The sequence below is a fragment of the Pan paniscus genome, chromosome 21 (assembly GCF_029289425.2).
Source record: "Pan paniscus chromosome 21, NHGRI_mPanPan1-v2.0_pri, whole genome shotgun sequence".
NCBI lineage: Eukaryota > Metazoa > Chordata > Mammalia > Primates > Hominidae > Pan > Pan paniscus.
In genome coordinates this window covers 37,642,219-37,668,513 of record NC_073270.2, presented here as the reverse complement: position 1 = coordinate 37,668,513, position 26,295 = coordinate 37,642,219, and the positions used below count along the sequence as shown (strand labels likewise).

The following is a 26,295-nucleotide window of genomic DNA, read 5'->3' as shown; positions in this document are numbered from 1 at the left end:
CGGGCACAGAATGATAAATGCAGATTAGTTCCTGGATGTAGACATGAATATTTTTATGTGTCACGCTAATAATAATAACACCACCTTGTGTGGATAGAGCTCCGCCCCCTTTTCCCCCACGATAAGCTAGGTGGAATATACACATCATCTTGGCAGGAATACATAGGGAAACAAAGGCAGAGAGATTCGACAACACAACAAGAGTGACACAGCAAGTGAGCAGCTGGGACAAACCCTAGGAGTCCTGTTTTCAACCCTCAGCCCCAAACTGAATCTTCTGAGTTAGGCAGAATGTGTTAACAAGTAGCAGAATAAATAAAACAACAGCAGTAATCACCCTTTATATCTCTAGAGTGACTTTTTCCATGCTTTCCCCATACTCTTAAAATGTTACAGTCTGCAGGGCCCTCATGCAGACCTCTCACCTGACCATCCCAACAGGTAAGAATAATGCAATGATAAGACAATGAGATAAGAGGAGTAGGGATTCTCCCTCATTTCACAGAAGAGGAAACTGAGGCTTGGAAGGAGGAGGGCGGCTTGCCTAAGATCATATAGTAAGCAAGTTCATTCTGTTAGAGCACAGAAGGGCCTAAGCTACTAAATAGCAATTCAGATTCAAGAGGAGCCCTAGGTTTAGAATTCCTCCTCTCTCCACTTAACTCAGTGCAGCAGGCACCCTCAGTTCTGGCAGAGGAAGAAGACTGAAAGTGGGCAGCTTGAACAAAGCCTCAGTTTTGCCTTACCAGTTCGGGATTAAAGGGCAGCCAGTGGCCATCTAATCTCATTCAAGATTCCAAATCCCCTTGGCCCTGTTGGAAGGGGAGGACCCTTAGCTGGGGGAGAGGGGGTCATAGGAAGTAGAAGGAGCCTGAGGGCTCCCCAGTTGGGTCCAGCATATCTTTCTCCAAAAAGTCCAAGAAGTTTAGGCGGGATATTCATTTAGCTGTCTCAAATTCTGTGACTCTCCTTGCAGGTTGTGAATGAGCTGCAATTCTGAACTGAGGATCTTTGCGAGCAGGAAAGGACTTCTGAGATCTTTCCTGAGCCCAGGCTTGGCACTCAGGCAGAGAGGAGTGGGTTATGGCAGAATAGGGCCCTGTGGTCCTGTTTTAAGCTTCACATTTATCTTCATGAGCCCCGGGTCCTCCCCACTCACGCACACCCCTGAGGATCTCTTTCTCTCCTTTCTTGAACCATCCCCTCCCCTCTCGAATGCCAGGTCAGACCGGATGGCACTGGGGTTGGTCAGGGCTTGGGGGCAGAGGTCAGGGAGAAGCCGACTGAGAAGAAATTAGAGCTGCAATGGGGTGGGGAGGGGGGGAGGTCAGGACAGGAGGGTAGCCCGGAAAGGTCAGATCAGGGCTGGGACGTCAGGTAGCCCTTCGCCACCCCCACTCCTCGGGCTCAGGTCCCTCCACCTGCGCTTCTCCTACCTCCAGACCTGGCCGAGCTGCAGGAGGTGGACGAGGGTCTGCAGCAGCCAGATGCAGAGGCGGCAGCAGCGGCGGCGGTAGGCGCTGGCCGAGGAGGGCGCAGGCTGGGGACCCGGCTCGGGGCTGCCTTCTTTGGTCCGGAAGGCGCCGGCGCTGTCCTTGGTGCTGATGGCGGCTCCGCCGGCTACGCTGTCCTTGGTGCTGACGGCGGGTCCCGGGGACCCTGCGGGCTCCGAGTAGTCGTAGACGAACCAGCGGAAGCTCAGTAACTGCACGACCAGCGAGGGCAGGAGCACGAACAGCAAGGTGAGGCTGAAGTAGGTGTGTTGATTCTGCAGGTAGTAGGAGGCCGCCAGCCACAGGTCCGTGGCACCGTCGGAGAAGAACACGAGCAGCGCGCACAGTACCCAGCAGCAGTCCCGCAGCTCGTAGCGCGGCCCCGGGCCGCCCGCCCCGACGACCCCCGGGGGCCCGGCCGCCGCCGCCGCCTCCCCGCGCCCGCCGGCACTGCCCCGGGCTCCACCGGCAGCCCCCTCCGGGTCCGGGCCGGCCGAGGCCGCCGCTCCATCCGACTTCGCGGCCATGTTGGCGGAGAGGGAGGCGGGGAGCGACTTCCGGGCGGCGGAGGGGGGTGCGGCGTGGGGAGGACCCTGCGCGGGCGGCTCCTCTTCCTCCTTCTCCTCTTCCTCCTCCCCTCCACTTCAATTATTCATTCTCCTCGGCGCCGCCCCGCCCCGCCCCCACCCGCCTGAGCTGCGGCCGAAGGGGGGCAGCCCCCGGGAATGCGGAAGCAGGGGAGGCGGGGCGCACCCCAGGTCACCCTCTCCCTCCTTCCTCGGAGGCGCGGGGCTCCAACCCCATGCTTTCTGTCTCTCATCTCCCCTCGGACTGCACTTCCTTCTTTTTTCTTTATCGCCTCCCCCTTCCCATTCTCTCCACTTCGTTTTTCTCCTGTGTTCACCTCCAGTGGCCTGGGTCTGACGGGGGGGGGTGGGTGGGGGACTTGGAAGAAAGAAGCTGGGGGACTTGGGCGGGCCCCCCAGTAACCCTTTAGCAGTCACTCCATGCTAACGCTCATTTCCAGTTTCCTGAGTGCTCACATATTGTTCCATCCCCTCCTTTGATCTTGAGGGGTCCCCTTTTCTTATTGTCTTGTTTTGAAGCTGAGAAAGCTGCAGCTCTGAGTTGCTGTCTCTTCCTTACTCTCCGCTTTCCCTCTCTCGGGGACTGCCTTCATCTGGCTACAGCCCTAGTAGAGTAGGGGGAGGGAAGGGGACAACATCCAACATCAAGAGGAAAGGGATGGGAGGAAACACTGGGTGGAGGAAAGAGCAAGTGCAAAGGCCTGGAGGCCTGAGACTGGAAGGCATATCTTCAAGCAAGTCTGGATCTCAGATCCAGGGGAGGAGAAAGATGGGGAAGATAGGGCTGCAGAGTTCTGAGGATGAGATCCTAAGGGGCCAGAAGGTGGCCTTTATCCAGCAGGCAATGGGGAACCACTGCAGTATTTGAGCAGGGGAGTTATGTGGTCACATCAGGATTTAGAAAGAAGACCCAGCAGCCAGAGTAGAGAAGCGAACACAAGGAAGCAGCCTGGGGCTGGTGAGACCTGAAGGAGATTATAGCAGTAACCTATGAGAGGGGGTGGAGTTCCCACACATCCTGGATACCCCAAGCTCATTTCCCATCTCTGCCTTTGATCAGATTGGATGTATCCAGGCATTTATTATACAAACATCCATATAGTAGTGTCTCTTTGCCTGGCACTGTCCAAAACACTACAATTACTAACTCATTCTACCCTCACAATTTGTGAGCTAGTTCCTTTTTTCCTCCCATTTTACAGATGCAGAAACTAAGTCACAGAGAAATTAATTTGTTCAGGGTGACACAATTAGTAGCTACAGCCAAATTCATGCCCATCATCTGGCTCCAGAATAGGCTTTGCTACCCTTCAAGGGGAGGGAGAGAGGAGGGGCAAAGGGTAGGGGTTGAAGAAAGAGGAGCTGAGGAAGGGAAGTGGGAGAACCAACCTGCTTCAGAGTGGCAGGGAAGAGAGGATGAAAGGAGACAGCTGCCCTGGGTCAGGAAGGAGAAGCCAACTGCAGTCCTGCAGCCTGGCATCCTTTTCATGCCCAGGGACTGTTTTGGTCTCAGCATGCTTAGGAGGTTGGGGTACCAGCTGTTGCCCAAGGCTGAAAACAGAGGGGAAAGAGTTAGGGATTAAGGGAGTTTTCCAGGATGGATTCAAGGCTGACAGTTGCCTATTGACAGGCATGTTTAGTGAGCAAGGGTGTTTGTGGGTCGGGCTGGAAGGTCTGAATCCCAGTGTAATTTAGAAAGGAATATCTCTGATTTTTCTTTCTCTCCCACAACCCTAGGCAGGGAGACTAATGAAGGGCACAGAGCCCTGGATGGTAGCGGGCAGGAGAGAAACTCTGGCCCAAGCCACCCTGAGGGTCCTCAGTCAGTTCTTGGATGTGTCTGGATCTCTTCCTTTTCACTGGTGTCTGGATAGGATATGGCAAAGTTAGAGTCCCACTTTTGGGCCCCATCCAAGTGAAGGCAGCCTCTCTACTTCCCATGATGCTCTATATCCCAGGATTTGCCTATTCAAAGAGGCAGCAGAAGACAGGTTTTTAGGTCTGAGACTCCACAGCCAGGAAATCTGGGTTTAAAACCCATTCATCGGCCAGGCATGGTGGCTCACACCTGTAATCCCAGCACTTTGGGAGGCCGAGGCGGGTGGATCACGAGGTCAGGAGTTCGAGACCAGCCTGGCCAACATAGTGAAACCCCGTCTCTACTAAAAATACAAAAATTAGCCGGTCATGGTTGTGCACACCTGTAGTCCCAGATACTTGGGAGGCTGAGGCAGGAGAATTGCTTGAACCTGGGAAGCGGAGGTTGCAGTGAGCCAAGATCAGACCACTGCACTCCCGCCTGGGCAACAGAGCGATACTCCATCTCAAAAAACAAAAACAAAAACAAAACAAAACAAAAACCCATTCATCCCTTCCTGGCTCCATCACCTTGGGCAAGTCACTTAATTTCTCTTAACTTCAGAGAAAAGTAAAATGAGAGATAACCAGTGCCTTCCTTCTAGGGCTGTGGTGAGGATAATTAAAGCTAATTATTAGACTAGGGTGATGTCTCCTTCAGGAAACCCTCCTGGCTTTCCCACCCAGCCATGCCCTGATCCTTATCTCACAGAGAAGTTTCCCTGACACAACCCTGTTATGAGCTTCCATAATATCTTTGTTTTTTCCTTCTTAATATCAGCACACTGGCAATTTATCTTTGTATGTTTGCCTGTTCGGAATTGCCTGGGAGCTCCATGAGGGTTGGAACAATTCATCTATTTTCTTCACCACCAAATCTCCTTGTGCCCAGTGCTATGCTGGGCACTCAGTAGGTATTCTACAAAAATCATTAAGTGAATGAATGAATGAATGAATAAGTGAGTGAGTGATCACCCCTATAAATTCTGAGGCTGGACATGGTGGCTCATGCCTGTAGCCCAGCACTTTACGAAGCAGAGGCAGATGGATTGTTCAAGCCCAGGAGTTTGAGAACAGCCTGGGCAATATGGCCCCATCTTTACAAAATATACAAAAATTAGCTGAGTGTGGTGGCATGCACCTGTAGTCCCAGCTGTCAGAGAGGCTGAGATGGGAGGATCACTGGAGCCCAGGAAGTTGAGGCTGTAGTGAGCCATGATCATGTTTCTGCATGCCAGCATGGGTGACAGAGTGAGATACCATCGCAAAAAAAAAAAAAAAAAAAAAAAAAAAAAAAAAAAAAGAATAGGTTCTATAAGTTCTCTCCATTTTATAAACAAGGTAACTTATTCAGACAAGGGCAGTGACTTATGGAATTATTAAGCCTTTCTGTGTGTCAGGAGCTGTGCTAAGAACTTTACTAATACCATCACATGTTATCCTCAAACCAGCCATTTTTCAGGTAGAAATTGAAATTCAGGGAGGTACTGTCACAAGGCCATTTGTTAGGAAGTAGCAGAGTTGGCATTCAAGAACTCTATGCTAAAAGTTCAGGTGACTTAGGGGAGTGACAAGGAGAAGGATTTGAAGTGTGGATCAGGTATGGGGGTGACCCACCTGTCTGGGGTATTGTACAGGGGACTCTACCCTGAAGGGGTTTGGGCTGGTGTGTTCCGAGTGGCCTGCCAGTTCAGCAATTCAGACAAAAACCAATAGGAGTGCACAGAGGTGATGTTCCAGTGGTGGGGGCCAGGGTGGGATCAGTTCGGGCAAGCACTCTGCAATAGGATGGAGCGAGGCAAGTTCAAGGGCTGAGAAGAGGCTGAGTCTGTCTGGTGTGGAGACAGAAGGTGGCCACAGCTGGTCAGAACTGGAAAAGTCCTTTGGGATTTCATCCAGCTCTCCAAGCCCCTCTCTCATTTTACAGGCAGGGACTCTGAGGCCCAGAAAGAAGTCCCATATTTTTGCAAGTGGCAGGAGCCAATCTGGGAGCCTTTCCCTAGTCCCCCACATCCCTGACCTTTGTTGGGAATCACTCTTTATTGTTGCCTAGGCTGGAGTGCAGTGGCGCAATCATAGCTCATTGTAGCCTCAAACTCTTGGACTCCCACCTCAGCCTCCTGAGTAGCTGGGACTATAGGCACATACCACCATGTCCAGCTAGTCTTTAACATTTTTTTGTAAAGACGAATTTTGCTTTGTTGCCCGGTCTGGTCTCAAACTCCTGAGCTCAAGCAATCCTCCTGCCTTGGCCTCCCAAAGTGCCGGGATTACAAGCGTGAACCACTGTGCCTTGCCAGGAATCACTTTTACAAACAGACCTCATCACGTTTCCTTGCTTAGCCTTGCTTTGGGATCCTGCTGAGGGTTCAGCTCTTGCCTACTGCACCCTCTGCTTGAACCAGCTCCTAATAATCTTCCTTTAGTTCCGACTAAAATATTTGCACCTGTGCAAACTATGCATGAGAACACTGATACAGCATTGTTTATAAAAGCAAATAGTGGGAATGACCCAAATGCCCATCAGTGGGAGACCAGCTAAATAAATCATGAGACTTCTGACAACGCGATGGCGTGTAGCAGCAAGCTCTCTATGTCCTAATACAGAAAGACCTCCTCAGGGAAAAGCAAGGCAGGGAATAGGGAATGAAGCTAGGTGAAAAGGGGAATAATAATCTATATTTTTATGTGTTTATATATGCATAAAGAAACTTTGGAAATTTACATGAGAAAATAAAGAGATTACTGAATGGGGAACTGGGGAGAAGGGCAGACAAGGATGGGAGGGAGACTTCATGATACATGCCAATTTATGATTTCTTTTTGGAATCATGTGCATGTATTTACTTATTAATAAAATAAAATAATAATAGGGACAGCTGCTACTCAGCTCCTGTGGGGTGTTGTAATTGGGAATGGGTGGTCAGTCTGGTCAGATTTTTTAATTATTCAAGAGAAGTCAGAAATCTGGATTTTACTGTAAAGTTCCTTGATTTTTAAGCATTGGCTCCAACTTTTCTCAAACACTTTTCAGGCCAAATAAAAAAGCCAGCAGGTTAGACGCAGCCTGAGGGTAACCAGCTTTCAGCCTCAGCCCTAATAGCTTCCTGGAGTCCTCAGCACCCCAGGTTACTGAACCCCTGTGGGCAGCTACAGGACTGAAAAGCGTCTTGCCCTACCCCTCTTTTGCCACCCTCCAACCCATGCCCCTTGGAGCTGTGACATGTGGGGCTTTTAACTCAAGATCTGGAAGGCAGAGCAGGGTTATGAACTCTTAGATAATTCCCTCCCCCAGGGCCCTGCAGGCATCAAGGCCCAGCTGCTCCTGCCGCCCACCCATCTGTCCCTGGGAGGTGGGGACAGGAGCAGGCTGGCAGGGAGGGGTGGGCAGGAGTCCCCGATCTAAGCCTCAGATCACTGGGTCTGTTCAGACCCAGAACCCAAGGGGAGAAACCTGGAGATTGTGAGAAAAGAAAAACAGTGTGGCTGGCTCACCTAGTTGATATGTTCTGAGGTCGTTCACCAAATTACCAAATCCCAAAGCTGCAAAGGCCCTAAAGGAACATCTTGTTCAACTCCCATATTGGACAGATGGGGACACCAATCTCTGCTCCCCACGACACTGCCCCAGGCTTGTCACCTCTCTCCAGGACAACTGGACTGCCCCTGCCTGCTCACTGGGTTCCCAGCAGCCCCTCTTTCCTCTCCTCATGTTCAATCTCCACCTTCAACCAGAGGGGCCTTTTAAAAAGGGAAATCTCATCAGATCCCACATCTGCTTAGAACCTCCGACTGCTTCCTGCCTCACTTTGAGCCAAAGTCCTCAGCCCTGTGTACATTCTGTCTCCTGGCCCTTTCTCTGACCTCATCTCCCACTGTCTTTCCCTTGCTCACTCTGTTCCAGCCACACTGTCTCCTTTAACAAGCCAACCTTCTTCCTTCCATGGGGCTTTTGTTCCTGCTGTGCTCCCAGGTATTCACAAGGCTCCATCTTTCTCCTTTCTAAAATGTTGCCTCTTCAGAGGGATTTTTCTCGATCATTTCTCCCATTCCCCTACGTTCTCTATCCTTTCACTTGCCTTATTTTTCATTGATAGCATTGATCACTACCTGATATTATAATACATATTTATTTGTTTCTTGCCTAAAATGTAAGTTCCATGAAGGCAGCAGTCATGCCTATCTTGTTCACCACTGTATCCTCAGCACTTAGTGGGGCCCAGCATATAGCAGATGCTCAGTGTGACAGAAAAGGGCACCGCACTACAATTCAGGTAATAGCCAGTCCTAGTTCTGCCATTACCTGCACAGGTGATCTTGAGCAATTCACCTCGCCTCTGTAGGCCTCAGTTTCCTCATTCGGAAAAAAGGGAATCACTAAGACATCTTCAACTCAACAAGCCTGGGATGTCTTCTTCATCCCAATGCCTCTTTCTTCCCCATAGAGTCAGAAAGTCCTTTCAATAAACATAATTGTATTTATTTATCTAGTGAATGGTCAGTATATTCACATGGTTAAAAACTCAAAGGTACAAAAGGGACACATTGAAAAGTGTCTCTCCTACCCTATCCTCCAGCCACCAGCTCCCCTTCCCAGTGGCAATCAATGCTATTAGTTTCTTGAGTCTGTCTCTCTCCCTCTCTCCCTCTCTGCCTGTCTCTTCTCTCTCTCATCTTCCTATTTGTATACCTACCACCACCATTTTAAAACAAATGATAGCATAATTATATACAGTCCTATACTTTGTTTCCCCACATAACAGCATTTTTGGAGACTGCTTCCTATCACTGCATAGAGGGGCCCTTATTCTTTCATGGTATGGCAACATTCCATTGCATGCATACACCACAATCCACTTCATCATTCCCCTAAATCACGGGCAGCTAGGTTTTCTCCAGCCCTTTACAACAATACTTCAGTGAATGACTTTGTGGACACACCACTTTGGACATCTGTAGAAGAAATTTCTAGTGATAGACTTGCTGATTGAACAGCATGTGTGTTTTATAATTTTGATAGTTGCCCTCTATAGGGGCTGTACCAAGTTATCCTCCATACACCAGCATTGAGTGAGGGTGCTTGTAAAAGGCCTTTTTAAATGGCCTGCAATAAGTCCTTAAGACTCCTCAAGGTGGGTAAATCACTACCCCTTGCTAAGCCTCAGTTTCCTCTTCAATAAAATGGGTATCCTGCTTCATAGGGTGGTGGTGAGGATGAAATGAAATAGTGCATGCAAATAGTGCATGCAAAGTGCTCAGCACAGTTCCTGGCACATAGTAGGGCCTCTATAAAGGTTAGCTATTCTTTCTCTGTCCCCAGGGAGCTCCGTGGGGACAGGGACTTTGTCATGTTCACTGCTATAGCACAGCTTCTGGCTAATAGTGGGCATCCAATAATTATTTATTGAGTGAACGAGTCCACTTTCCAGTTTTACTTTGTTGACCAGGGCTTTCTGTCTATCTTTACAGCCTCTCTTCCCCTTTTTTTCTGTTCTCCTTGGACTCCAGACACACTGGTCTTCCCCTGGCTCCCTCCTGCCACAGTGCCTTTGCACTTGCAGTTCCCTCTGGCAGAAGCACTTTCTCTACCCCCGCCCCAACCCCCCACCACCCATAGCCTCTCCATTTGCTTAGTTCATTTCTACTCATCCTTAAATCTTGCTTAAATATCACTTTCTCAAGAAAGCCTCCTCCACCTCCATCCCTGATTTAGGGTAGGATCGCCCTCTATATAATTTCACTGGACTCTGAGCTTTTCATTCAAGCATTATCACAATTAGGAGGGTGCATGCATGGTGTCAATCTTGTCCCCATGGCTGAAAGCCTGTGAGGTCCAGGACTGGGCCTGTCCTATGTACCACTGGATCCCAGGGCCTGGCCGAGTGCAGGTACTAATAGCCATTGACCTGAGGGAATAAGTGAGGCCCACATTAACTTTCCAGATGGGTGGAGCTGCCTGTGCCCACCCAAGAGAGGGCGAGTCTTGACTGAATGTTCCATCCTCTTTCCAGTGGAACTAGCTACTCCTGAAAAGTTCTGGTTGGTTAAGGGGTAGGGATGAGAGGCAGGAGAGAGGGGAGAAGAAGAGGGAGAGAGAGAAAGGGAGAATGTACCCTTAATTCCCATGATTAGGTCACGGCCTCAGTCATTCGACAGACCTCTCCTGAGCCCCCCAGAGCACCTTCGAGGAAGCCTATGGAACCCCTGGGCTCAATGGGCTTTTGGGCTGGTGAGAAAGCCAAAACCATGAATAACAACAAAAAAACGGCTCTTGTCCAAAACAGGAAAGTATCTGATGCCAGGAGAAAAGGGAATGAAAGTCACTCTGGGAGAGCTGAGGAAGAGCAACCCTCTTGGTGGCAGGGGTGGGGCAGGGCCTTCTAGGAGGAGGGTCCTTAAGGGAAGAGTAAACACTTAACAAAAGATATTTCTGGCAGAAGGCACTGCCTGAGCTCAGGGAAAGAGCTGGGAAAGTTAGGATGTGTTTAGGAACTGGCGTTCAAGAAGAGTGGAGGAAGATGAGGCAGAAAAGAAATTGAACTCAGAGAAAAGTACAAAGAAGCATGTCCCTGAAGGATGATTGCAGCAGTTTGTATCATCTGCAAAGGTGGAAACAACTTAAATGTCTATGCACAAGAGACGGGCTGAGTAAATACATTACTTACAGCCACCACACTGGCAGGCCATAGAGAGGTGGAAATGCCCAAAGTTGGCGAAGATGTGCATCACCGGTGGGAGTGAAAATGAGGAAGCCATCCTGGAGAGAAACGTGGCAGCATTTAGGAAAAAGAAGGCTGGGCGCGGTGGCTCATGCCTGTAATCCCAGCACTTTAGGAGGCCAAGGTGGGAGGATCGCTTGAGCTCAGGAGTCTGAGACCATCCTGGGCAACATGGTGAGACCTTGTCTCTACTAAAAATTTTTAAAAATTAGCCAGGTATGGTGGGGTGTGTGCCTGTAATCCTGGCTACTTGGGAGGCTGAGGCAGGAGGATCACCTGAGCCCGGGAGTTTGAGGCTGCAGTGGGCTGTGATCAGGGCACTGCACTCAGCCTGGGCAACAGAGTTAGACCCTGTCTCAAAAAAAAAAGAAAGAAAAAAAAGGAAGAAGAAGTGTGTGTGTGCCCTATGACAAGGCAATACCACATAGGATGTCCAGTGTGGCACTGTGTGTGTTGATAGGGGCAGAAAGCAACTCAGGTGTCCATAATCAAGAGAGTGGACAAGTGAAATGAGGTAGAGGCAGCTCTGCAGTTCTCTGGAGCTGGAGGAGTAAGGAGCTAGAGGTACCTAGAGTGCTAGAGTGCATGGAGAGATCTGAGAAACATCAGGAGAGGCAAAAATAAAAAATAAAAGGAGGAGACGAACATGACTTACAACTCAATAATGTTTATGTGGATTCAAAACACATGCCCAGGGTCGGGAGCGGTGGCTCATGCCTGTAATCCCAACACTTTGGGAGGCCAGGGCAGGAGGATTACTTGAGGCCAGGAGTTCGAGACCAGCCTGGCCAACCTGGCGAAACCTCATCTCTACAAAAAATACAAAAATTAGCCAGGTGTGGTGGTGCATGTCTGTAGTCCCAGCTACTTTGGAGGCTGAGGCACAAGAATCGCTTGAACCTGGGAGGCAGAGGCTGCAGTGAGCTGAGAACATCTGTGTGTGTGTCTTTGGGTACATGTAGGTATGCGTTTCTATTGTGTGGAATTACACCCAATGATAGGACCGGAATTGTTAGGTATGCTCAGTTTCAGTTGATACTAATAAACCGGGTATGTGGTTTGGTATTTATTTATGTATTTTTGTTTTGAGACGGAGTGTCGCTCTGTCACCCAGGCTGGAGTGCAGTGGCACGATCTCAGCTCTCTACAACCTCCGTCTCCTGGGTTCAAGTGATTCTGCCTCAGCCTCCTGAGTAGCTGGGATTACAGGCGTGTGCCACCACACCAGGCTAATTTTTCTATTTTCAGTAGAGATGGGGTTTTGCAATGTTGGCCAGCCTGGTCTCTAATTCCTTACCTCAGGTGATCCACCCACCTCGGCCTCCCAAAGTGCTGGGATTACAGGCGTGAGCCACTGCTCCTGGTCCCGCTAAGAAGTTTTAAAACACAGAAACACATAAAACAACATGACACATTTTGCAAGAAATTCTGAGTATTTAAGGACATATCAAATACAGTAGAGAGGGTTTCAGTGAGGTTAAAAGTGAGTGGAGGTGGGAGAAAATGATATAAACAAGAAAGAGTCCTTGCAGACTAAATCATGACCACGTGCTAAGAACTGAGAGGCAGGATTAACTCAACCCACTGTACTACAGTGTATGAAAATGAAACGTAAACTTCAATGTAGAAAATGAGATAAACAAATGGACTATATGGCTAATATACTACAGAATATATATATACTACAGAATATATATTTATATATTTGAGGCAGGATCTTGCTCTGTTGCCCAGGCTTGAGTGCAGTGGTGCAATCTTGGCTCCCTGCAACTTCTGCCTCAGCCCCCTGAGTAGCTGAGACTACAGGTGTGTACCACCATGCCTGGCTACTTTTTGTATTTTTTGTAGAGACAGGGTTTTGCCATGTTGCCCAGGCTGGTTTTGAATTTCTGAGCTCAAGTGATATGCCCCCCTCATCCTCCCAAAATGCTGGGATTATAGGCGTGAGCCACTGTGCTGGCCTCACTATAGAATATTTTGCAGCTATTAGAAAATAGAAAAGAGATCTAAATGTCAATCAAAGCTGTCCAAGAGCAGTGCTGCGAAGCACTAGGTTTGTGTGCAATGCCCTCCACCTGCCTTCCTGTCCTACCATCTCACAATAGTCCTGTGGGTTTTCTCTGGGTTCACAGCTATGTCTTTAAATGCATATCACAGTTTTGAAAAGACACACCCAAACTGGGATACTAGAGGGAACTGAGAAGAGGGGGAGGGGGGTAAAAAAGAGCTTAGTCTTCTCTGTAATGTTTTGAGTTTCCGTAAGAAGAATCCATTTATAGAAATTAAAATGAATGAATTTGGTATTAAAAGGTAGTAGTAAAAACCAGCTCAAGGAGGGCTGGAATGTTCTGGGCTTGCACTCTCTTTGGGATCACTTAAGATTTTTCAAGTCAAGCCATGGGCCATCTGTTGCCTAGTGAAAATGGCGGCGTGGGGAGTTGGGAGACATGTCCCCACCTGGTGTCCCCATCTGGCTGCATGACCTTGGGAGGGTCCCATCCCCTTGCCTGACCTCAATGTCCTCATCTGCCCAGTGGGATTCAGATTTTTGTGTTACCCAGGGATGTGGGAGGATGAAGTGAGGGCGCGAGGAGAATCCCATGAATGTAAGGGATTATTCTCGGGGTCGGGGAGGAGACAGGGTGGAAGCCTGTCTTCCACCCACCAAGCCCACAAGGGTGCAAAGGAAGTGGAGGGAGGAGCTAGGGACCACCCAGGCGAGCACACAGCCCATCTGCAGCATAGGAGCATGTTCTCAGCAGCTGGGAGGCCCAGCCAGAGCTGGTAGGGCAGCCACCCAGGCTGCTTGGAGAATCCGGACATTAAAGGGATTCCTCTCACTGCTCTCTCAGTGCAGCTCCAGCCCTGTCACCTCCCCAAGCCCCCATTTTCACCCTCCCGTCCGCTCAACACATACACACGTATCTCAGAGGAATGCACCGCACTTGCCCCTCTTCACCCATCCTATCACCAGAGCCACAGGGGCTTTCACAAGGTAAACCCAATCATATCTGTGCCTGCTCAGCACCCTCCAGCAGCTTCCCAGGATCCGAGAACAAACCCAATCCCCTTACTTTAGTGGATAAGGCATGATCCCAGCCCTCACCTTTAAGAATCTGGCCTCAGAGAGAATCTGCCTTAAGTAGAATTCTGACTCTGCTCATTCATTCATTCATTCAAAATTGTTTATCAAGCACCTACTGTGGGAGCCAGGCACTGTTCTAGACATTTGAGAGACATCAGTGAAGAAATGAATGAAAGATTCCTGCCCTCAGGGAGCCTCTCTTCTAGCAGAGGGAGATGAACAATAACCATAAGTAAATTATATGGCATGCTGGGAGGTGACAAAAGTTATGATGAAAAGAAAGAAAAAGAAAAACTAGAGCAGAGGAAGTTGATCAGGAGTAGCAGGAGGGGCAGAAGTTGCATTTTAAACATGGTGGTCAGGGCAGGCTCCATTGAAAAGGTGCCATTTAAGAAAAGACTGGGCCAGACGTGGTGACTCATGCCTGTATTCTCAGCACTTCGGAAGGCCGAGGCAAGCAAATTACCTGAGGTCAGGAGTTTGAGACCAGCCTGGCCAATGTGGTGAGACCCCTGTCTTTACTAAAAAAATACAACAATTAGCTGAGCATGGTGGCACACACCTGTAATCCAAGCTATTCAGGAGGCTGAGGCAGGAGAATCACTTGAACCCAGGAGGTGGAGGTTGCAGTGAGCCAAGATTGTGCCACTGCACTCCAGCCTGGGTAACAGAGTGAGACTCCATCTTAAAAAAAAAAAAAAAAAAAAAAAAAAAAACTGGTAGATGGTGAGGGAAGGAACCATGTAGACGTCAGGGAAAAGTGCAGGCAGAGGCAGCAGCCAGTGGAAAGACCCTGAGGCAGGACCATGCCTGGCTTGTGTGAGCAGCAGCAGGGAGGTGGGTGATGACCCAGAGAGGGGGACACTTTTCCAGTGAACAAGACAGACAAGGTCTCTGCCCTAGGGAGCTCATGATTACAAAGCAAGGTGTTTAGAGAACAAAGATGGTATGGGAAGTACAGAGACAAGGGAAGTCCAAAAAACTGTGGGGGCCCAGAGAGGACTCTTGACCCTCAGGAGGAGGTAACCCCAAGCTGAGCAGTGGGGGATATGGAATAGTTACACGTGAATAAAGGCATGGGAGAAAATTAATCCAGAACGATGGGGGAGTATGTGCAAAGGCCCTGAGAATCCCACCACTGGTCACCACCCCCACTGCTATCTCTTGGGGCAGTGGCCACCCTCTCCTGCCTAGATGATTATAGCAGCCTCCTCTTGGGTCTCTCACAGAGGGGCAAAGAAGCTAGAGTATACAGTCACTAACGACTCTCTTTTCTTGGTAGGAGTTCACACTCGTGGATATTAATTCACTGCATTCCCCTCTCAACCTGCATCCATGAGCAGAGGGAAGCAGGAAGCCACAGGCATACACAGCAGTGTCTGCAGGTGACCTCTGGAGAGGCCCTAGTGGATTTTGGGTGGGGCACTGCCAGCGCCTTCCACAGCCCTGTGTGCTCAATGTCTCCTTCTCCTCTCTGTCCTACCCTCTCCCCCTCACTAATTCTATTCAAATACACTGGCTGTTCCCTCTGCCTGGAATGCTCTTCCCCTAGATATCCACAAGGTTCACCCCCTCATCTCCTCCACACTTCTGTTCAAATGCCATCTCCTCAAAGACACCCTCTCTGACCAGCTTATCTCAAATAGCCCCTCCATTATTCCATCTCCACCTTGTCCTGTGCTATCTTTTCTTTTCTTATCTTTTCTTTTCTCCTTCCTTCCTTCCCTCCTTTCTTCCTTCCTTCCTTCCTTTCTTTCTTTCTTTTTCTTTCTTTCTTTCCTTCTTTCTTTCTTTTTCTTTCTTTCTCTCTCTTTTTCTTTTCTTTTCTTTTTTAGAGAAAGGGTCTCACTCTGTCACCCAGGCTGGGGTACAGTGGCACGATTGTAGCTCACTGCAGCCTTGAACTCCTGTGCTCAAGTGATCCTCCCACCTCAGCCTCCTGAGTAGCTGAGACAACAGCCGCACACCACTACATCTGGCTAATTTTTTAATTTTTATTTTTTTGGTAGAGATGGGGGTCTTGCTATGTTTCCCAGGCTGGTCTCGAACTCCTGGGTTCAAGTAATTCTCCACTTTGGCCTCCCAAAGTATTGGGATTACAGGTGTGAGCCCCCACATCAAGCTGCTATTTTTTTGGTAGCACTTTTTACCACCTGACATATGATATATTTACCTGTTTTATGTTGATTGTTTCTCTCACCAGACTGGGAGATTCCTGAGAGCAGGGACCATGTCCAGTTTTGCTCATGGCAGAATCCCTATCACAGGGCCTGGGAAGTCAATACATAATTGTGAAATAAATGGCTCTGAAATTGAAATGCTCTCCGAGAGTCTTTCTGGGTCTGACCATTTCAAAGTCTTGGAAATGACTATGATTCCCCTCCCCAACATTTCCAGTGGCCAGGGGTGGCCTCTAAAGGCCAGTTACCGCCAAGAAGCTGCTAATGTGGGAGCCTCCCTCAGCCTCTCCCCATCCAGGCCCATGTGGTAGGGGTCAAGGGTCAACCTGGTCCAGCCCTCTGTGGGTCCCAAGGTAGAGGAGACACAGTGCTGGGGTCCAGGCCGAGGGATGCCTGGTGAGCCCCATTTCTGCTTTGGCAAACATCCCCCTTTCCTTCTCAGGGCCTGTGCCTGCATTTCTGAACCAGAAGGTGTTTATACAAAACATCCTGGGTTTGGCGACAAATTCACCCTCAGTGAGGAATCCTTAATGAATCTCCCTCCTTCCCCACACCAGGTGGCTGAAGGAAAAATTAGCTCTGCCTCTGGTAGTTGAAGGCAGCCAAAGGCTAGGCAACACAGAGGTGCTGCTGGGGCTTCTGGGGCCACAATTTTTGGGGAGGGTTTTTTCAGGGTCCAGAAATGGCATGGACACCAGGCACTCCTGGCTTGCTGTGTGATGAGGCACTGCCTTTCTCCTGGCCTCAGTCTGCAGCTGTGAAATGGGGCAGTAATAATCCCATCCATACAAAGGTTGCTTTGACACTCAAGTAAGGCAAGGGGTGTGAAGGGGCTTGGTTACAAGAGGTCAAAAGGAGAGAATAAAACGCTGGAATCAGGGAGGCGAGACATCAGAGTGATAATATCAGTTCTGCTCTTTAGACTTTCAAAGTCCTTTCCCAGCGCCTTTTACAGCCATGTGGGCTCAATGCCTCCTTCCCTCTGACCTCCTGCCTGCTTCCCCCCCGCCCATTCTGTTCCACATACGCTGGCTGTTCCCTCTGCCTGGAACACTCTTCTCCTAGGCATCCACATGGTTCACCCCTCACCTTTTCAAAGCCTTGCTTCTCTCTGAGGTTTGTTTTTTCCAGCTATCCAATGAGGAGTTTGGGCGTGAAGACCTCGTGGGAACCCTCTGGTTCTGATGGTAACCATTTTCCACCTGCCTGCCTTCTCTGGGAAGTCCTCCCAATCCTACCACCCACACCCACCTGCTTTTCTGAGCTAGCACTTCATTGCTTACTGCCCATAGTTTTCAAGTCCCTTCCTTATGTATAGGCCAGCTACTCTGGACATTGGGCCCAACACAGGGGCTCAAGTGAACTCTGGTTAAACGGAATTAAAAGTGGTTACTGCTTCCTTTGTTTTTTGAGACAGAGTCTCGTTTTGTCACCCGGGCTGGAGTGCAGTGGTGCCATCATAGCTCAGGGCAGCCTCGACTCCCCAGGTGCAGGTGCTCCTCCCGCCTCAGCCTCCTGAGTAGCTGGGACCAACAGGCGCGCACCCCCTCACCCAGCTAATTTTTTTTTTTTTTTTGTATTTTTAGTAGAAACGGAGGTTTTACTGTGTTGCCCAAGCTGGTCTCGAACTCCTGGGCTCAAGTGATCCCCCCGCTTTGGCCTTCCAAAGTACTGGGATTACAGGCATGAGCCACTGCGCCCAGCTGATTCCTGCTTCCTTCCGATCCTGTGGAGAGACACTGAGACGGATTTTTATTCACCCCCTTTTTATAAATTAGAAACTGAAAGTGTCAGAGATTAAACATAAGTCACACTGCCACATGGGCCTTCTTGGTGTTTCTTAGCCAGGGGAAGAATAATATTTCCCAGATCCTAATCACTACCTGCCACGGTATATAATTGTTTTGCCATTAATTGTCGGTGTTTCCCACTAGGATGAAGTTCCATGAGGGCAGGGATTTTGTTGTGTTCACTGCTGCATCCTAAGCACATAAAACTGCTTGGCACATAGTAAGTGCTCAACAAGCATGAACCGAGGGAGTAACGGGTCAGAGGTAGCCCGAGGACTGAGCTCTCTGAGCCTGCAGAGGGCGCTCCAGCCCCGCCCCCAAAGCTAGGCCCCGCCTCTCGCAGCCGGCTGGCGCACTAGTGTTAGAGCCTGCGCACCACCGTTCTTTTAACTGCGCAGGCGCGCCGGAAGCAGCCAGAGAGCGGCGCGTGCGCAGCGGGAGTCGAAGCGGAGATCCCGGGGTCGCGCGAGAGCCGCAAGCGGAGTTGGTGGGCGCTATGCTATCACCCGAGGCAGAGCGAGTGCTGCAGTACCTTGTAGAGGTGGAGGAGCTCGCCGAGGAGGTGCTGGCGGACAAGCGGCAGGTGAGAGGCCCCTCCGCGGCGCTGGGGTCTGGCGGCCGGCGCCGTGGGAAAGCGCGCGGGGTCGCAGTGAGTTGACCTGGACAGGCGGTTAACGGCTCCGAGGCGACAGACCTGGGCCGATAAATATTCGGCCGCTACTAAGCGCCTGCGCTGTGCTGGACATTCCTCTCTCTTCATCCTTTCTCTGCCCCTTGCCATGCTCTGTGGATCTCGACCCATCATGCTCTGGGCCGTTTCCCTGAGCGCCTGTTTCAAAATGCACTTCCCGGCCCCATGGTTGATCTAGGGGCACCGCCCTGTAAAGGCCCTCAGGGGAGAGCTGGAACCGAAAAGAAGCCTGAGGGGGCCTTGTGACCGGGCAGGGGTGGGGACGTGGGGGAAGGTGGCGCCCTGTTTATGGGGTGTCTTGTTTTAAGTGCCAAGTTTTTGAGGGGAGTTGCTGGGGGAAGGAGGGTGACGTAATTGGATTTAGGTTTTAAAAGGATCCCCCTGGCTGCTGTGTGGAATACAGAATATAGGTGGGCAAGGGCGGAGGCAGGGAGATGGGTGAGGGGCCATTGGTATGGTCCAGACCAGAGATGGATTTGGACTAGGTAGTGGTGGTGGAGAGAAGTGAAGGGGTCAGAAATGTATTTTGGAGACAGACTCAGTAGGCCGTGATAGTGGCTGTGTAAAGGGGTGAGGGAGCCGGGGGAGTCGTGACTCCCTCTCATCTCCAGTTAGAAGGGTCAGGTATTTACTGAGAAGGGGAAAACTTGGGCAAGATCCTGTCAAATTAAGTACTGGATCAGGGTGTGCTGGATGAGAATAAGAGCAGTTAAAGTTTATCAGCTACTTACTATGTGCCAGGTACTGTGTTAAGTCATTTAATTGCTGGCTCAATAACCTGTAAGGTAGGTACTGTTCGTAGCTCCATTTTGAGGAGGAGTAAATAGGAAGGTGAAATTAACACAGCTTGAGGCAGATAGCAGGATTCGAACCTGGGTATTCCAAATCCAGAACCAGCACTCGTGCAGTATACTGTACTACTGCCTCACTTCCTTAGTAGCTATTGTGTTGTTACCACTGTCTCAGTGCCCCCAATCCTCCTGTTCCAATCTAGTATTGTTGGGTTTCTCATATTACTAGTTCAGAATCAGCTGGAGAAGTTTGTCCAAAAATAAACATTAGGCCTGCTTAATCACAGTGTGTAGGGGAAGGGTTTCCATTCCCCTGGTGATTCTGATATGCCCTAAAGTTCGAGTGGATAATGCAGAATTTCCCATTTAGTCAGCACATGTTTTCCCAGCATCTTCTCTGGGGAGAGGGCAGCTGCACAAAGCATTGTCTTTAAGACCAGGAAGCTGAGTGAGAGAAGAAATACATTCACACATCAATCCATTTTAGGCAGGATGTTGAATGTAATCAGGAATAATGCATTGCCTCTGCAACCCTTGTCTGTCAAGAGGTGACAGCTTGGGGCAAGAGATAGCTGAGTTCCCTCCTGTCCCTGTGGTTTTCAGATTGTGGACCTGGACACTAAAAGGAATCAGAATCGAGAGGGCCTGAGGGCCCTGCAGAAGGATCTCAGCCTCTCTGGTAAGTTGAAATTTTCTCAGTGCAGCCCTGGAGGCCTGTTCCGTTTTCCTTTAAGGCCTTTACCTTTTTCCTGATAGAGATCAGGCAGGAGGTCACAGCTGTATAACTCAGCCTTGTGGGAAATTGAAACAGTCCGGGGAGATGGGGGAGCAAATTTTGCAGTTCTGGCACAGACTGTGGTTCAGGATTTTGCCTGCTCACTTCAGTGACAGGTCGTTAGCTCCTGGCTTATCAACGATGGCAGACACTGAGAGAGTGCTGGGGGTGTATAAAACTGATGGTTCCTGCCCTTGTGCTTTACAGATGAGGAAAACAACGTAAAATGCGTAATTGAAAATTGTAAGAAAGCCAGAGATGGAATTGGACTTGGGGTGGGTGTTGAGAATATATATCCAGAAGAATGGGACACTTTAGATGAGGCCAAGTGGCTGTGGCAGTGGAAGCAAATGGGGAGTAAGTATGGCTGGAGAGAGGGACAGAGACCAGGCCATAATGAAAGGTCTTGGGGGCTAAGGGAGGAAGTTTACATTTTGTTGAAAGTACACTAGAATGTGCAGAATCTTCCAGTTGCTTCTCATCTCACCTGAGTAAAATCCAGAGGTCCTACAAGACTGAGTAATCCAGCCCCCATGAATCCATGAGTGTGCCAATATCATCTCTACTCCCCCCACCCCCAACATGACTCCACCTACACTGGTCTCCTTGCTGTTCTTTTATTTATTTATTTATTTGGAGACAGAGCCTTGCTCTGTCACCCAGACTGGAGTGCAGTGGCATGATCTTGGCTCACTGCAACCTCTGTCTCCCAGGTTCAAGTGATTCTTGTGCCTCAGCCTCCTGAGTAGCTGAGATTACAGGCGTGTGCCACCACACCCAGCTAATTTTTGTATTTTTAATAGATACAGCGTTTCGCCATGTTGGCCAGGCCGGTCTTGAGGTCCTGGCCTCAAGTGATCCACCTGCCTCGGCCTCCCAAAGTGCTGGGATTACAGGCGTGAGCCACTGTGCCCGGCCCCTTGCTGTTCTGAACACCCCAAGCACACTACTGATCTTTGCTGTTCCTGTTGTTTCCTCTGTTTGGCTCACTCTTTCCCCAGATGTCTGCAGGGCTCACACTCTCACTTTCCTTAGGTCTCTATGTAGATATCATATAATCAGTAAGGCCTTCTCAGACTACCTGGTATAATTAACAGGGTCCTCCTCTGGCATTCCCTAGCCATCTTAGCCTGCTTTATTTTTCTCTACAACTCTTAAGGTCTGACAAATCATATCTTTATTCTCTCTCCTCCACTGTAACATAAGCTCCAAGAGGGCAGGAACTTTTTCTTGTTCTGCTCTGTTGTCTGTATCTAAAACAATGCCTGGCAGATAATAGGTACTCAAAAAAAATTGTTGAAGGAATTACTATTTGCTCTTTCAGAAGATGTGATGGTTTGCTTCGGGAACATGTTTATCAAGATGCCTCACCCTGAGACAAAGGAAATGATTGAAAAAGGTAAGGCCTCCTGGGGATGGGTCAGGGATGTGCTGCCTCTCCCACCAGCTTTGGTTTTAACCCAGAACAGGGAGTCAGGCTTCAGGCAGCATAAGGAGAGGCAGTTCTGTCACAGGGTTCAGACTGCTGTGGGTTTTAATTCCACCTCTGCCACTGTGGGTTATTTCCTCATCTCTAAGAGGGGGATGCATCTGTGTAGCATAGCTGTGCAGTTGAGGTAAAACAATATGTGTGCCTAGCATAGTGCTTTCTTATTAGTGAGGAATCAGGTGGGCTGCAGATAACAAAACCCAACAAATTGAGGCTTAAGGAAATATGCTTCTTTTACTCTTGCATAAGAAATTGTCCAGAGGTGTGTACTCCAGTCCTGGCATAGATGCCCAGCAGTGGCACCTTAGCATATTCTCCTGGTTGTTGTTTCATCATTGCAGGCCTCATGTCCTCATGCCAGGCTGGAGGAAAGACAGAAGGCTTTCGCCACATAGAGCTTTGCCTTCTATTTTGGAAGTAAGGCCATCTCCTCAGGGACTTCCTGCCAACATCTCATTGGCCAGAACTAAGTCACATGGTCACCCATAGCTGCAAGAGAGCCTGGGAGAGTGAGCTTTTCTTTTTTACATGCCCTGCAATAGAGACTGGGTTGAAAATGGAGGTTTGGGGAGATTAAACCTCTAGGGTCTGCCATAGCCTAGGCACTCAGTGTACTCAGTTTCCACAACCATAATCTGGAAGCTCTTTGGAAAAGCATCTTAAAGCAAGTCAGGCTGCAAATGGATTATTGGCTAGAAAAAGAACAGGCTACACATACTTTTTCTTCCATAACCTTGAAAATGGCCAAAAGGACAAGCAAGGTTGCCTCAGTCCCTGAAGACAGGATGTCTTCATACCTCATGAAATAAAACTTTTTTTTCCTTAAGACAGAGTCTTGCTCTGTCACCCAGGCTGGAGTGCAATGGTGCTATCTCAGCTCACTGCAACCTTTGCCTCCCAGGTTCAAGCAATTCTCCTGCCTCAGCCTCCTGATTAGCTGGAATTATAGGTGCATGCCATCATGCGTGGCTAATTTTTGTGTTTTTTTAGTAAAGACAGGGTTTCGCTATGTTGGCCAGGCTGGTCTAAGTGATCTCAGGTGATCCACCCACCTTGGCCTCCCACCAAAGTGCTGGGATTACAGGCGTGAGCCACTGCTCCTGGCCAGTGACATAAAACTGCTAACAGGAAGCTATATCCAGCCTGGAGAAGTTTCCAGCTGTTGTGTTGAAAAAATACACTAATATTATGGTTATAAAACTAAACTGCACTTGGTGGTGGGCTGGAGGCTAAGCTTTCAGAGGGTCCCTTGCCTGGGTTCAGGATCTTGTTGGCCCTTTTGGCCCCCAAATATCGTCTTGTCACTGTACCTAGAGGGGTTCTGAGACATTATCAGATTTCTTGGGGATCAACATAGGCTAAACAAGCTCATGGACATTGGGGTTACTCATTCACAATGAGAAATAGAACCAGGCTGTAAGGCTTGGCCATTCAGGGTTTCTCCCCCATCAGAAAGAGTGAGTCTGTGGGGAAGACAGGCTAGCCAGAATGTCACTCATGAGCAGGTGGAATTGGCTGGGTGACTTCAGTCAATTGGTCAATCAAGCTTTGATAGCCACCTCTGTCATCACACCGACTCTTCTCAGGGGCAGTCCATGACACTAGAAGACCCTTTTCTGTTCACAGTGGCTAATTAAGTTAAGCTTGAGCATTGCTTGCGTGTTGATTGTTTACGTCACATGTTTACACAATCATGTTTTTCTAAAACCCCCTCACCTTGATGGACTTGGGTTTGTAAAATTTCTTAGGCATCCATTTTCCAGCCATCTAGGGTGGGCTGAATCTAGAGATGCTTATTTTGTTTGTGCATTTGAATTTTCCATAATTTCATTGTGGGAGGGCAGCCTAAAGTCCTGATGTTGCCTTCTCCATCCACTGACCACCCCAAGGTACTTTGCATAATGCAGAAAAGGCCAGTGTAATGGGAGTTGGGACTGCTGTGTCCTGGGCTCTCTGAGTGGTCCTGAGCAGGTCATGTCCCTTCTAGACTTTAATCCTTCCTCAGTTGGCCTCTGATGTCCCCTTTTCCTTCCTGAAAGCTACACGCCCTTGCTGGGGAGAGGCTGGCCTCTCCACTACTGGGGTCAAGTCTGTCTGGTACAATCTTATCCTCTGCTTGCCCCCCTCATTTTTTCAGATCAAGATCATCTGGATAAAGAAATAGAAAAACTGCGGAAGCAACTTAAAGTGAAGGTCAACCGCCTTTTTGAGGCCCAAGGTATTGGCTTAGCAGGGACTGGAGATAAGAAGGGGAGGGAATCATCAGCATGGACTTTGAAGGGCAGGGATGGGAAGTCCGACCCTCAGAGATGGGCAGTGTCCGGGGCAGCCTGTGAGTGGTCCTGGAGGTGTGCACAGTGGTTGGTTGTAGCTGCCCAGGGACAGAATGGACAGGGGGACTTATACAGTCCTAGTCCTGTCAGTTTCTTTTCCAGGTCCCAGGAACCGCTTGGGGTGATCTCACGTTATACATCGGGGCATGGCATGGGGATCAGATAGCTCTGACTGAGGAAACTCAGAAGGCTTCAGTGAGTGAGTGAGGTCAGAACTGAAATTCTTGATAAATGCAAGCACTCTAGATTGGTCACAGGTCTTGGAAAAACCTGAGGATCTTTGGGCAGCAGAGTTACGAGTTTGCAGGCTCTTGGTGACACAGGAGCAGTGGTGATGCCTCATCCGGTGCATTGCAGAATTGGAGGCCCATCCCTGCCAGACCTCCAGGCCAAGTTTGGCAGCATTAGTGCAGCGTCAGCCCCTTTCCTGGGCCTGGCTCCAGAGCCAGCAGGAGGCCCGACGTGCTGATGGATCATCTTCTCTCCTAGGCAAACCAGAGCTGAAGGGTTTTAACTTGAACCCCCTCAACCAGGATGAGCTTAAAGCTCTCAAGGTCATCTTGAAAGGATGAGACGCAAGAACCAAGATGGGGGACCAGCAACCCCCCAGGGTCATGGAGGACCCAGGACCCTCCAACCTTGACACCTGTAAGGACAGGATCTGCCCTGTAAGGGGCCAGCCGTCAGGAATCTGGCCATGAAAACCTCTTTGTAGTGCTTGGCTACTCTGTGATGGCAGGAGGGAACCTTCAGCCTGTGTGGCTGCTGGACCTGGACACCAGGGCTCAGTGGACACAAGATCTATTGACGGGCCTTGGTAGCCACCAGTGGGTGTGTGGGGCAGCGGCTGTGGGGGTGTAAGAATGACTGCAACAGGCACTTCCCAACAATGGCCTGCTGTTCACATGGACCCTAAGCAAGGAAGGAGGGAGGGAGGGGCAGAGTGGAGTTTCATTCCAGCATTCCTCTCAGAAGGGAGAGAGGTTTTCAGGCAGGTGCCATGCGATTGGAATAAAGCAGGAGGCTCATGGGTGGTTGCTGAATGAAGAACAGAATCTTGGTGCTTTGTGGCTCACCACAGCCATCTGTGGGGCAGGCACACACATCTCCCGCCCCCTCCAATTTTGCACTTTTTCCCTGCTTGATTCCAAGAGTACGTGCTGCCTAGCAGCCCTTCGTGGCCACTCTACTCAGGAGGGCCTTGCAGAGTCCTGCACCAGGCCTGGGTGAGTGGATGCGCCTCTTACCATATGACACGTGTCAAGATGCCCTTCCGTCCCCTCTGAAAGTGGGGCCCGGCCAGCACTGCTCGTTACTGTCTGCCTTCAGTGGTCTGAGGTCCCAGTATGAACTGCCGTGAAGTCAAAACTCTTATGTGTTCATTAAGGGCTCAATAAATGTTAGCTGAATGAATGAATAGCAGCAGCTAGTCTTTATTTGCCTCATCTATTCCTTCAGTAAGGGCACGCCGCTCCATTTAGAATACAACCTATGAACATGGTTCTTGCCTTGAAATGAACCTGTGATTTGACAGGCGGGTGATAACAAATGGCAGCATGGCAGGGGCACACCTCTCCTGGTCCCCCCGCTCCTTGGCTCTGGCTCATAGTTACATAGAAACACAGGCTGTCATGGCCAGTTCTTACGTGTTTTCAAGAGAAGCTACACATATGGGTTGTGAAGTTGAATCTCCTTTTAAATATTTTTGACTAATGCAGAAACTTCTAAAACATGAGTGTGGGTCACAGGTGTTAGCTCCAGAGAGTGCAATACCATACAACTATAATCAAGAATAAGGAACAAGCTCCAAGATACATCAAGTGAGGAAAGCAAGGGGAAGGCAGGTGTCTTATAAGCTAATAATTTTTGTGCAAGCACAGTGTGATTCCCTCAGAACAGCACCTGCAGGGTTGGGGCGCACAGGTGGGAGGGAAGGAGATGTCACCCTATACCCTTTTGTAAACTTTGGATTTTAAACCATATGAATATATTGCTTATTTTAAAATGTAAATAAAGTAGGGAGTTGCAGAATTCACCTTGCTAGATGTTGTCCAGTGTGACTGCCTGATTCACAATTTCATCACTGGAAAATTGCCCCTTCCTCCCTGGCAGGGTGGGTGCTGGGCCAAAAAAAGCCAATCACATTCCTTCTGGAAATAGGGAACCTGGAGTCCATGCCTGGACCTGTCTGGGTTGGTGTGCCTCAGGTACAGGGATGAGTGGGAGAAGTCCTCATGCTCTGAAGGCAGAAGGTCTAGAGTAGCCTGGCTTCTGGCTTTCCTAAAGTCAGCTGGTTCACTTCTTGGATTTGCCAGTATTTTCCTTCCAAAAGTCTTCCCTTCGGGCTTGACCTAGGCAGGCAGATTCAACCATTTGCAGCCAGAGAAACTACTCTGAAGCAGGCGGAGTGGTAGAGGGAGTAAGTCCCCCCTGGAACAGTTACCCCAACAGCCCCGAGTCTTGTTGCAACCCCTCTTAAACCAAGAGGAAGCTTAGCAATGTAAG

The 26,295-nt window shown here is 49.5% G+C and overlaps 2 protein-coding genes across 3 annotated transcripts in view; one reads left to right on the top strand and one right to left on the bottom strand.

Annotated features, from left to right (window-relative positions):
- XKR7 (XK related 7) overlaps window positions 1-2,307 on the bottom strand; it is a 34,714-nt gene extending 32,407 nt beyond the window's left edge. Inside the window, exon 1 of the mRNA XM_034947194.4 lies at window positions 1,437-2,307. Coding sequence (XP_034803085.1) covers window positions 1,437-2,020 — 584 coding nt within the window. The 5' untranslated portion in view covers window positions 2,021-2,307. The remainder of the gene's footprint in view (window positions 1-1,436) is intronic.
- On the top strand, window positions 1,629-25,203 carry PDRG1 (p53 and DNA damage regulated 1). 2 transcript variants are annotated; one of them, XM_003814755.6, is made up of 7 exons: window positions 1,660-1,742; window positions 17,053-17,108; window positions 18,110-18,294; window positions 19,797-19,872; window positions 21,293-21,367; window positions 23,595-23,675; window positions 24,280-25,203. In XM_003814755.6, the coding sequence occupies exons 2-7, from the start codon at window positions 17,060-17,062 to the stop codon at window positions 24,360-24,362; spliced, it is 549 nt and encodes a 182-aa protein (XP_003814803.2). In that variant the 5' UTR covers window positions 1,660-1,742; window positions 17,053-17,059; the 3' UTR covers window positions 24,363-25,203. The 2 variants fall into 2 exon arrangements, with proteins under 2 accessions (XP_063457110.1, XP_003814803.2); XM_063601040.1 differs by having other exon boundaries at window positions 1,629-1,742; window positions 23,595-25,203.
- Window positions 25,204-26,295: the final 1,092 nt, after the last annotated feature.